Source organism: Anarhichas minor, unplaced genomic scaffold (genome assembly GCF_050575085.1).
Source record: "Anarhichas minor isolate MPS153535 unplaced genomic scaffold, ASM5057508v1 ptg000073l, whole genome shotgun sequence".
Lineage (NCBI taxonomy): Eukaryota > Metazoa > Chordata > Actinopteri > Perciformes > Anarhichadidae > Anarhichas > Anarhichas minor.
Genome location: NW_027466519.1, coordinates 5,177,082 through 5,189,708, shown reverse-complemented (window position 1 = coordinate 5,189,708; position 12,627 = coordinate 5,177,082). Strand labels below are relative to the sequence as shown.

At 41.3% G+C, this 12,627-nt stretch overlaps 1 protein-coding gene across 5 annotated transcripts in view; it reads left to right on the top strand.

The window, feature by feature from the left end:
• vav2 (vav 2 guanine nucleotide exchange factor) overlaps positions 1-7,677 on the top strand; it is a 185,267-nt gene extending 177,590 nt beyond the window's left edge. For 4 of the 5 annotated variants that reach the window (XM_076079599.1, XM_076079598.1, XM_076079597.1 and 1 more), the window contains exons 26-28: positions 91-214; positions 2,764-2,924; positions 6,362-7,677. In XM_076079599.1, the coding sequence (XP_075935714.1) occupies positions 91-214; positions 2,764-2,924; positions 6,362-6,409 (333 nt within the window). In that variant the 3' untranslated portion in view covers positions 6,410-7,677. The remainder of the gene's footprint in view (positions 1-90; positions 215-2,763; positions 2,925-6,361) is intronic. The other variant, XR_012947835.1, reaches the window with a different exon arrangement.
• The last annotated feature ends 4,950 nt before the right edge of the window (positions 7,678-12,627 follow it).

The following is a 12,627-nucleotide window of genomic DNA, read 5'->3' as shown; positions in this document are numbered from 1 at the left end:
TTTAACTACAAACACAAAATACCCCCAAACAAAACAATGAAATTCGCTCAATCCTTTATTTGAATCCTTCTGTACTGTGTGTCATACCAGGAGCTGGTGGAGTACTATCAGGCCCATTCCCTGAAAGAAAGCTTCAAGCTGTTAGACACCACATTGCGATACCCCTACAAATCAAGAGAACGCTCTCTAACGCGGGCCAGCACATGCTCACCAGGTAAGCCTTCCACATATTCCTCTTCTCCAGCAGTTAGCCTGAGCCACGGACGCAAGGAGTGGAATGATTTTAAGTCTGGTGTCAAATATCAGCCGGTAGCAGTACACAGCCTGACCAGAGTAAATACTTGCCCTAACACTATATCAGTGCTGCAAGCAACACAATCTACTAGTCGCTCACTGACTCACAGTCAATAAGTGTTTCGGCAGAGTAAAGTTAACCATGGGCAAGCGTTTCATCAGGTATCATCATGGAGTGTGATTACACTGCTTCCTTTTTACCTCGCTGATGCAATTTTGTCTCATGAAAAAAGAGAACGCTTCTGAATGTGTTGAGTGCACGTCCCTCCTTATTCAACATTTCCAAAGCCTAAGTTAAGTCATTTAAATCCAGCATTGTTTACATCCATGTTCACTGGCTTGCGGACTTCTTCTTCTCTGTCTTTGCTGTTGCATTGCCGCACATCTTGGCATTGTTCCCACCACCTGTTGATCAGTGGAATAGTGTGGCAGTCCACGCCATTGGCAGGACTGTGCATCACATCAACCCTCCCCTATGGGGCATGAGCTTTGGGTAAGGCCCGAAAGAATTAGATCACGGATAAGAAGGAGACGACATGAATATCATTTGAAGGGTGGTTGAGCTCACCCCGAGAGAAAGGGGGAGGAGCTCAGACGTCTGGCAGGGAATTCTGAGCTGAACTGCTCCTATTTGGCGTCAGTTGAGTTGGTTCGGACATCAGATTTTGATGACTCCAGGACACATCTCTGTGGCAGCATTCACGGCACGTCCTGCTGGGAGGAGACCACCGGGCAGACCCAGAACACATAATCAATCTGGCCCAAGAACACCTCGGATTACCCCATGAAGGGCTGGAGGACATGGCTAGGGAGGAAGACATAAGGGCTTCTTTTGTTAGCCCGCTGCCATCGTGAGCCTGACCTGGATAGGCAGTAAAGAAAATGGATGGATGTTTGGCTCAGAGACTAATAGCACATTGTATTTCAACTTATTTATCTGCCTGCTTCTATCAATAGTTATCATAGAACTAATTAGACTCTAAAAATATGTTATAATGTGCAACTGCTGCTTACAAATGTAATCCCGTGCCATTTTAGCCGTGGATAGAGCAAGGAGGGGTAAGATGAATGTGACAGACTACCTCCCACTCTCTTTGTATTCACTGGTGCTCTGTTCCTTCCCAGGCCAGTGACTCCCTTAACTCATACAGAGAGGAATGGAGAAAGCCCAGAGGGGAACAGGGCAGAAAAAGAGACAAGCAGTGTGAAATAGATAAAGAGAGAAAGAACAAAAAAAAAAAGCGAACTTTGTCAGCTAACTCAGAGGCCTGTGCACTGGCTGTCTAAATTGGCAGCCCCTGTGCACAAGCTTGGGTCCTACATTGGTCTGCCTTCGTTTGATCTGCAGGAAGAACTGGCCTCTACGGACACATTGTTTCCCTCCTGTTTTGGCTGCATTTGGATATAAATGGAGATAATTGAGTCTTTGCTGATGATGATGTGCTCTTGCTCTCTCCCTAAGTTCCCAAGTTCACTCTCTGAATTTCTGTGGCTGCACACTATGCTGTCTGCACCATTATGGACTGACAGTTTGCTAATGGAGTCCAGACGGACCTTGTCTGGGAGGCTCTACAGAGCTGTGCAAATGTACAGCAGGCAAAATATGCTGCGAAGAGCACATGGTGACCCATTTAAGGTTCACATATTAAAAGTCAGGCGTTCGTCATGTTCTCTGTAATTGTGCGCAATTTAGTTTGACTCAGTGTTTCCCTGAAGTGATTATTGGGGTTGCATTCAGTCTGACTGTGTCTACATGCAACGTTAAAGTCACTACTGCCAAACACGGAAAACCACAATGATCCTGTTTACTATCCACTTTTTTTCTTTAACAAATTGGTGTTTTTACTCACACCACTAAAGCAGTGACATCATGACAAGATAGAGAGAACAGAACCCTATCTGTATGAGACAGACAACTGACATTTGCTCCTTTTGAACTCTGCTTCTCTGGCTCCAGCTCTGCATTTCCAGCTTTATTTCCTCGTCTTTCTCTTCTCCTCTCAGCAGCCACCTGCGCCTCCTACAACTTCTCCTTCCTCAGTCCGCAGGGCCTCAACTTCTCTTCTCAAAGTTCAGCTCCCTTTTGGTCAGGTACTCGCTTTTTCCTTTCTTTTCTTGCTCCCGTTGTCCACGTGCACCTCGATGACTGTAATTTTCATAATCTCGATCTCATTACTTCTTCTCTATGGCGCTCTCTTCATTAACTACAACATTTCAGTTCTTCCCGGGATGACACTACCTCATTAAATCACGAAAAGAAAACCAATTTCCTCTCTCATGATGAAACAGATTGTCCTTTCCCATCAAGCTCATTTGTCATTGTGTGACCCCAGCGTGTCTTGTTAAACTCACCGTCTCGTAATGATCATTCTTCACAACTAATTATTACAAGGATGTCTAAGTGTGACCTTTCACCTCTGTCGAGGTTCTGACAATGTGACTGAGCTCCCATTGCTTCCACTTTCACAGTGTTCACTCCTCGGGTCCTCGTGGTCAGCACAGCAGTGGCCAGGTATAACTTTGCTGCACGAGACATGAGAGAGCTGTCGCTGCGTGAAGGAGACAATGTCAAAATCTACAGCAAGATCGGCGGAGACCAGGGCTGGTGGAAAGGAGAGACCAACGGACGAGTGAGTAAATCACAAAAGTCTGTTCATTGATCGATGGTAAACGGTGTCGTGATAACAATGGACCCCGACTGAACATCCCTCACAGAAAGAGAACGATTCTGAGTGTTACCAGATCCCTGTGGCAGCATGTGCACAAGGCAAAGCAAGACCTTGTTATGCACAACACTGATGTAGTGTGTGTGGGCACCCGACCGACTGAAAGTAACAATTAAACTAAGGAAGCTAATTCAATACAATATTGATATCATGATATGAGACGAGATATTGAAGTAGATTTGTATATCCTAATATTGTATTGACATAAGTTTAGTATTGTCCTGGTTTTAAAGGCTTTTTAAGGCTGCATTTCAGTTAACTGATGATTTTTTTCAAGCTGTTTTATAATTTACCGTTGCTCCACTCTATCCACATTACTGATGATTTGTTTTTCAATCAAAAATCTCACTTTGTAATTGTGTTGTGAAACCACCATGTTGCGATGTTTTATTTCCCCCTTATCGCTCAGCCCTAAATTAAACCACTGGTATTATAAAAGCAGGTGGTTGTAATAGAAAAGTTAAAGCATGGCTGCTGGGAAATATGCCAGTTTCATAGGCTGGCAGTAACGCCTGCAGTGATCTCTGATCTTTTTATTCTTTTTACTTGTTTTGTTGCTGTTGCTGTGGATCCAGAGTAAGTGTTAATTATTGTGTTGTCGCACAGAGAATCTGGGTTGTATTTTGATGTGCAGTCTGGTGTTGAGGTGCTGTAGCCGTCACATTTTGATTATATTATAGCATGTCACAATCTAGTTTTTACTCAAGGACCATCTATGTGCCTACTCTGTGCACATATCTATGTTGATTGCACAGGATTCATTTCTGGAACAAAAACATTTGACTGAAAAAGTGCATATCTGGGTCAATATGCTCAGATCAGAGACACGTTGTGCATGTCAGTTAGACCCCATCTGTTAAAATGCAGAATGTGTGTCTACTTCTGAGGATTCTCTGGCTCGCATTGATCTATATCGTTGCTATTGAGTTCATCCCGGCACAGTCGTGAAGATTTATTTTCACGCCACTTTGCCCTGCCTGGGCCTTTCTTATGTCCACACTTGTCACATATAACAGCCGCTCTGGATTTTTTTTATTCAGCATGAAGCAGTCAGTGAGTGAAAAAATGTCCGTCTGTGTACTGGCTGCCAGGTCGGCTACTTTCTCCCTTTGGACCTTCATCCCGGCTGCGAAAGCTGAGCTAGTGCTTACCCCGCAGGCCACTTGCCACTTTTGTGCTCACTTGCCTTCGGTGGAGCAGTAGCCACGAGCGCTGCTTTGTGATAAAGGTGGCGGGGAACGCCAGCTGCGCAGACCATCGGGATACCAGGGTGAGCTGGATATCTCAACCTGCAACCTCCTCCCAGATGAGCCCTTCACCAGAGTCCAGGGGCACGCAAAGAGGGGGTTTCATGCAGTCCCTCCGCTGGTACAAAGACTGGCATCCACCCTGCTCCCGTAGGTCACTTTCTAAGGCAAGCGTAAACCCACATGGACCTCAGATCGAGGTTTACGCTTGCTTTACTGACCGCTCGTAGCAGTGTGCTTGTTCAGGTGGCTCGAGGTTTATGCCATGAACAATAATGTCATCTTCAGCAGAAAAAGCAGCCCTGACCACAGAGCTGACCGGGCTTCTGGGGAAAGAAGCAATTTTCCACGTCCCTCCTGGAGAGAAATCGAGGGTTCTATTCCCGCTTTTTTCCAACAACAGAGAAAAATGTGGCTGATTTTGAACCTCTGTTTGGTCTCTGTTCAAAAGATGCATTATGAAGGGGCCTGTTAATATGCTGACAATCAGGAATGTGTGTCCTGGCGATTAGTTCACTTCTATCGACCTGATCGATGTCTATTTACACATTCCTTTCATCCCCATGCGCCGAAAAGGTCCTGCGTTTCTTCTTCCAGGGAACAACTTGGAGTACAATACCGGCACCATCGACTACCATTCCCCTCCGAGTTTCCCCAAGTGTACGGAAACAGCGCCTGAGCTATTACGCAGTAAAGGGATCCTAATCGTGTTCTACTTACCCGAGGTTCACACTGGGCGCAGAAGCGCTGCGAAGCGCGCCGCCGTGTCAATAGTAGCCTGGCTGTTCACACCAGTAGTGCAATTCTCTGCGCCAGTCAACAAGCGATTGTGCTCCTCTGCTGATGTCTATTCAGCTAATCTCTGTCTCTCAGTCTGCTTGTGTGTGTGTCATTTTCAGAATGAGATCATTTCTATGATATGTAATATATCATTCAAATAGTTTTGTCATCTGGTCTTTTCTCCACGTAATATTGATATAAACTAACGCTCCGTCACAACGGCCCATCCTTCACCCATGGCACTCCTCAGAGGCAGACATCTGCATCCGTGCCCTTTTCAATTGCGTGCCTCTAATCTGATCATCACAGATTACTGGTACTCTTGGTACAGAACTGACTTCCCCACTCTTCTGCAGCAGCAGTGCTGTGTGGAGAGTGACGCCATTTTTTTCCCCCCACAAAGGGCTGACACCCGATAGTGACAGCTCTTAAAGGGCGAAGCCTATACGGAATAGAACCGTAGTTATGCATTGTACCTCAGTGTGTAGGCGTAGCCCTCTAAGATGTGTGAGCCCTTTTGGCTCAACCTGCACCGGCGTTCGCACGGCTGTTATACATCAAAAGTGCGGACATAAGGGAAGCCTGTGCAGGGAAAAGAATCTTCATGACTGCACATGCGTGCTGGGATGATGAGCTACAGCTCAATGCAGGGCTACGAATGTACTCATAGAATCTGGAGTTACAATAACTGGTCGCTGTAATTTGGCCATCATCATCAGAAAAATCCACCCAGCCACTTGAAAGGTCACTTTACTCACCACCAGACAAACACCAAGGAGCCCACACAGCAGCAATATACTTCACACTAGCTATAAATGGAGGTCTCAGTTTTGCCTTTTTTGTTTTGAGCATCTGGTGATTCAGCAATGGTCAACTTTTCTTTTTTACAGATTTGATTTGTTGATGTTGTATCACCTAAATCCTTGCTTACCCAAATCAGAACATGTGGACTTTGAGGAGTGAATTCTTCTCCATAAATATAATTCTCATGCTCTATAAATACCAACACGTAGGGTACAGTGTTGCCTAGCAACAGCAGGAGTAGTGTTCTTCACGTATTTTTTTAGAACAGGGCTGTTACATCTGAGCCGTGCACTTATCAGGAAATAATGCACATCCTCTGGGCGCCTAGAGTAGAGTGTTCAGAGTGGACTTAGTCTAACTGTTAGGCATGGTATCAGATTGTATTCATGCTGCACATACAATGGATTCACTGCTACCAGACATTGATCTTCCTGCACGTGCAGCTGAATAAAAGGATTCTATTAACATCTTGTTTGAATTGACACACTATAATCTTTCTTTCTGTTTCAGATTGGATGGTTTCCCTCAACGTACGTGGATGAAGAAGGAGTTCAGTGAGGCTTGGATGTCTGCTGAACTGCTCCCTTTAAATCAGGAACCATCTTCTATCTGCTGCTCTCAGCGGAGATTTCTCACTAACTCTCCAGGAAAATAACACAAGGAAAGAAAAAATAACATTTTTTGTTGTTTCTGCTGGGTACTCATTTTTTCAATGAGTGTTTCTACCATGTTTCTCTATCTTGAATTATGCATCAGCTTTGCTTCTGTTTGTACATTTTTTTATGTGGCAGGGTGTCCTGTTTAAGTGCTGTACAGGTAGAGGGAAGACATGGCTTGCTGTTAGCCTCTGTGTGCTCTGCAGAGGCTTTATTGAAACGAGGACACAGAAGAAACTGACCGTGGATCGCTTGAAGAAGGCTCCCCTTTGTTGCAGGTCCATGCGAGGTGAAATAATTGTACAGTATAGATAATTTATTGAATAGAGATTATTATCATTACTAATGATTATTGTGGGGAAGTTGATTTTAGCAGCAGCAAGATATCAGACAAGAAAAACTAAAATAAAGGAAAAAAAAGACAGATGCTCTGTTTTAATGTTGCGAGATTTTGCCTTAGTTGTCATGGTTATGCCTTGTGGACTGACACCAGTGGAGGGAAGCGACTTTGTTGACTGGTTTTACTTCTCCATGTATGCATGTGCCCATGTGCGGCCCACACAAACAACACACTCAGACCAATGTAGAGTATGGTGCCTTTGAAGAATGGTCGTTGCTTATACTGAACCTCAACATCAGCCAGTACAGAACACTGCCGTCACCAAAAAGACAGTTCGTCCACGTCCAGAGGACTTCACCAAGAAGGGGAGAGGCACTTATACTGAACACCGGGGACGGCTTGCCTCCCGAGACCTAGAAAACAACACGGGGGAAGCATTTAACTTATTTTTACCGATGATTGGATGGACTCACAGAGACAGTCGGGCGCTTTTATAGCCAACAACACATACACTGTTCACATCAATCTTGGCATCACGAGACAATGGGTGCAGTCAGCTGGATGCAAAAGGGAAACATCACGACATTCCACTGGACAACCACTTCACACTTTGAAATCTTGGGTTTATTGTATGATTTCTATTGTTTTTGCACAGAACCAAGGTGTTTTTATGTTGCAAGAACTGGACCGTTTATCATTTGAAGCCAAATTCAGCAATGTTTTAATGTCTGCATGGAGTTTGTTAAAATTGTTATGATTTTTGTACTTTGCCTTATTTTTTACAGATTGTCAGGTGACTGGATCCCCCCCCCCCCCCCCCCCCATGTTAATCATTTTCCATGTATGTAATATGGTGATGTGCAGGCTGGTGAAAATTAAAACAGTGTCAGAAGACTTTTAATTTGATGGAAAGTTGATGTGCTGCTTAACATGACTCGACAAGAGAAGGTCTTCATCATTTTGTGATTTTATTTTGTTGGCGGTGCAATGCTCAGTGTTTCCATTTACTTCCAGTCATTTCCTAATACCATGAATACAGATTAATAGACTAGTTATTAGGCCCGTCAGCTTTAAAAGGTTATTTAAAATTGATATTTCAACTCCTGTCAATACATTCTCAGAGAAAAACAAGCACTTAATTATCTACATACTTTTGAATGGTTGAGTATTTCCAATTGCAATCTATCATGGTACAAATATTTCTTTTTGGTTTAAGATGCTCTACAGCAGGGGTGTCAAACTCTTCTTCACTCTGGGCCACATCAGCATCACGGTCGCCCTCAAAGGGCTGGTTGTCAATGTAAGACTGTGTAAATGTATCTACTCCTAACATATTGGTAAATAACTGTCTGCATTTGATTATTGTTTATTCAAGTGTAAAAATATTGTACATGCAGTTATATAAATGTAAAAATATATTTAAGCACATTTCTGTTATTATAACTTAAATCCTTTTAATTTAGGGTTAAGAAACCCACATTACTCTATCAAAGATCAAACTTTTAAAGAAAATAGCAAAGACAAATATCAAACACAAGTTATTACAATAACTTTGTTCAAAGCTTAAAATCCTTTCAAGGGTGCATTTGCACAATCCCACGTGAAGTATTTCATGTGTTTAAAGTCACGTTTAAGGTAGTCTTCAATGTACTCACAATATATTTCAAGTGTACAGTAACCAGCCAAAGAGCTGCTTCTATGACTGTGTGTTTAAGTATCTCATAATTATGACTTTCTATCTCATAACTTCGACTTTCTGTCTCATAAGTTTGACTTTCTATCCCATAATTTCGACTATGGGGATATTTTTATTATCAAGTTCAACTTTTTATTATTTTTTGCTGGCGGATTCGCGTGATGCGCCACATGAAATGGCGGGCCTTGAGTTTGACACTTTCTCTACAATGACAATCAAAAACATGTTGAATGATGTGTTATGAGAGAAAACTTCTAAGGGTCAAAATGTAGTATGTTCAAAAAAGGCATAGTATGATATTTTGAAAAAAGTCTTAAAGTAATAAAACAGTACGTAGAAAAATTAAGAAAAAAGTCATAGAATAATATGTCTTACAATTAATATAAAGTCATTGTATAGTATCTCTGAAAAAAAGGTATAAAAAGTGTTGCTGGGGTGAGAATACGTCTGGATTCCCTCCTGAGTCAGCTGCCCCCACGGCCCGACCTCGGAGAAGCGGAAGAAAATGGATGGATGGATGGATCTCCAAAAAGAGGCACACAATATCATAGTATCATAAGTCAAAGAACCAAAAGTTGTCTTCTAGTATTTGAAAAAAGGCAATACAAAAAATTCTTGATAATATCATAGTATAATCTGTCTTAAATGTTAAAGCATAGTGTGTCACAAAAAGTCATAGTATAATTAGTCTTTAAAAAGTATAAAAAGTCAAAGCATAGTTTTTGAAAAAAGGTCATAGAATAGTCACAATATAGTATGTCAAAAAGGTCATGAAATAGTATGAACAAAAAAGTAAAAGAATAATTGTATATTATGTCGAAAAAGTTTAGTAAAAAGTCGTAGTATAGTATGTGGAAAGAAGTGAAAAGAATTCATAGTATAGTATGTGGAAAGAAGTCGTAGTATAGTAGGTGGAAAAAAGTCGTAGTATAGTAGGTGGAAAGAAGTCGTAGTATAGTAGGTGGAAAGAAGTCGTAGTATAGTAGGTGGAAAAAAGTCGTAGTATAGTAGGTGGAAATAAGTCGTAGTATAGTAGGTGGAAAGAAGTCGTAGTATAGTAGGTGGAAAGAAGTCGTAGTATAGTAGGTGGAAATAAGTGAAAAGAATTCATAGTATAGTATGTGGAAAGAAGTCGTAGTATAGTAGGTGGAAAGAAGTCGTAGTATAGTAGGTGGAAAAAAGTCGTAGTATAGTAGGTGGAAAAAAGTCGTAGTATAGTAGGTGGAAAGAAGTCGTAGTATAGTAGGTGGAAAGAAGTCGTAGTATAGTATGTGGAAAGAAGTCGTAGTATAGTAGGTGGAAAAAAGTCGTAGTATAGTAGGTGGAAAGAAGTCGTAGTATAGTAGGTGGAAAGAAGTCGTAGTATAGTAGGTGGAAAAAAGTCGTAGTATAGTAGGTGGAAATAAGTCGTAGTATAGTAGGTGGAAAGAAGTCGTAGTATAGTAGGTGGAAAGAAGTCGTAGTATAGTAGGTGGAAAAAAGTCGTAGTATAGTAGGTGGAAAGAAGTCGTAGTATAGTAGGTGGAAATAAGTGAAAAGAATTCATAGTATAGTATGTGGAAAGAAGTCGTAGTATAGTAGGTGGAAAAAAGTCGTAGTATAGTAGGTGGAAAGAAGTCGTAGTATAGTAGGTGGAAAAAAGTCGTAGTATAGTAGGTGGAAAGAAGTCGTAGTATAGTAGGTGGAAAAAAGTCGTAGTATAGTAGGTGGAAAAAAGTCGTAGTATAGTAGGTGGAAAGAAGTCATAGTAGCCCTTTACGATAAGATACAATCTGTTGATATTACATTGTATATTATATTTACAATATACTCATTATTATATCAGTTTGTCCATCCGTCTGCCTTTCAGTTTGTTTTTATATACAGTATTCAAATTGCTAATCCACTGATGCAGAGTAGGAGTCCTTTCTTTTTTAAATGCAGAGGATTCAGTACATGAACAGATTTGATACTGTGCATGACTCATCTCTGAACTTTTTAATCCCCCTTTCAAGCTGCCATGTTGTTTTAGTTTTTACCTTGAACACGAGTAACTGACAGATGTGAGAGAAACTATTGTTGTCGTGGAGCAAATGATAACTGCCTGTCCCTCTCAATGAGCTTTTCACCGTGATGCCATCTTTATTTGACGAGAGTTGAACTCCTGTATGTCACAGATATGGAGAAGGATTGTGGTTTGAAGTGGCTCTCTGTCTCTTGCACACAACACTGTCCTCCCACGCTGACACTGCTCCCATTTCAACATCTACTTTGAATGCACTGTTTTCAACTGCATGTAAACTGTTATAACTGTTTATATGCAAAAGGAGAAGTCCCGTCAGAGGTGTCAGGAAAGGAGGTCAGCTGCGGAACATCAGATCTGGAGAAGCTCCGCATTCCGCATTCTGCATTCCGCATTCTACATTCTGCTTTCTGCATTCTACTTTCTGCTTTCTGCATTCTGCATTCTGCTTTCTGCATTCTGCTTTCTGCATTCTACATTCTGCTTTCTGCATTCTACATTCTGCTTTCTGCATTCTACTTTCTGCATTCTACTTTCTGCTTTCTGCATTCTACATTCTGCTTTCTGCATTCTACATTCTGCATTCTGCTTTCTGCATTCTACATTCTGCTTTCTGCATTCTGCTTTCTGCATTCTACTTTCTGCATTCTACTTTCTGCTTTCTGCATTCTACATTCTGCATTCTGCATTCTGCTTTCTGCATTCTACTTTCTGCATTCTACTTTCTGCTTTCTGCATTCTACATTGTGCTTTCTGAATTCTACTTTCTGCTTTCTGCATTCTACATTCTGCCTTCTGCATTCTGCATTCTACATTCTACATTCTGCATTCTGCATTCTACATTTTGCATTCTACTTTCTGCATTCTACTTTCTGCATTCTACTTTCTGCATTCTGCTTTCTGCATTCTGCTTTCTGCATTCTACATTCTGCTTTCTGCATTCTACTTTCTGCTTTCTGCATTCTACATTCTGCTTTCTGCATTCTACATTCTGCATTCTGCATTCTACATTCTGCATTCTGCTTTCTGCATTCTGCTTTCTGCATTCTACATTTTGCATTCTGCTTTCTGCATTCTGCATTCTACATTTTGCATTCTACTTTCTGCATTCTGCTTTCTGCATTCTACTTTCTGCTTTCTGCATTCTACATTCTGCTTTCTGCATTCTGCTTTCTACATTCTGCTTTCTGCATTCTGCATTCTGCTTTCTGCATTCTACTTTCTGCATTCTACATTTTACATTCTACTTTCTGCATTCTACATTCTGCTTTCTGCATTCTACATTCTACATTCTGCATTCTGCTTTCTGCATTCTGCATTCTACATTCTACATTCTGCATTCTACATTCTGCTTTCTGCATTCTACATTCTACATTCTGCATTCTGCATTCTACATTCTGCTTTCTGCATTCTGCATTCTACTTTCTGCATTCTACTTTCTGCTCACTGATTTACATCCTAATATCTAATATCAGTTGTCATTCATTTGGACTGTTTGTGTCAGATATTTAAGTTTGGTTTCAGTTGTTTAAGGAACAGGTTGACCAATCTCATTCTTAGTAAGACTTTTTGTTTTTTATTCAAGAATATAATGATCTCTTTTCATGATGCCAGCTGTTCACTCTGCTAATATCTGTTCCATTTTTATGATGTCGAATGAGAAACTGGGCACTTTTCTCTCGCTGCAGAGCTCTCCTGTCCTTGGTCGTGCACGGATCACCTTCTACACATACATTTAAAATCAAGACATTGCCAAATACCTCCACTGACACTGAAGCCCGATGAATGTCTTTGAAGCCTGTCTCCCTCACCTCTTAGCTTTGTTTTTTAAAAATGTAATTGGTTCTGGCATTTCCAATCATTCTTGACATGTATCATGAAGATACTGGACTAAACTTGAGCATATAAGGCAAAACCTTCACATTCAGCTAAAGGAAAGAGAGTTTAAAGATATGTTCATTATGTGCAGGATGGGAGAGCTGGCACGGCACTGAGAGGAAAAGTACAAAGTTGTTACATGTTGTCATGTTTTCTTCTGATACAACAAGGTCATTCAACCAACAGTTCCACATTTTCGGTTAG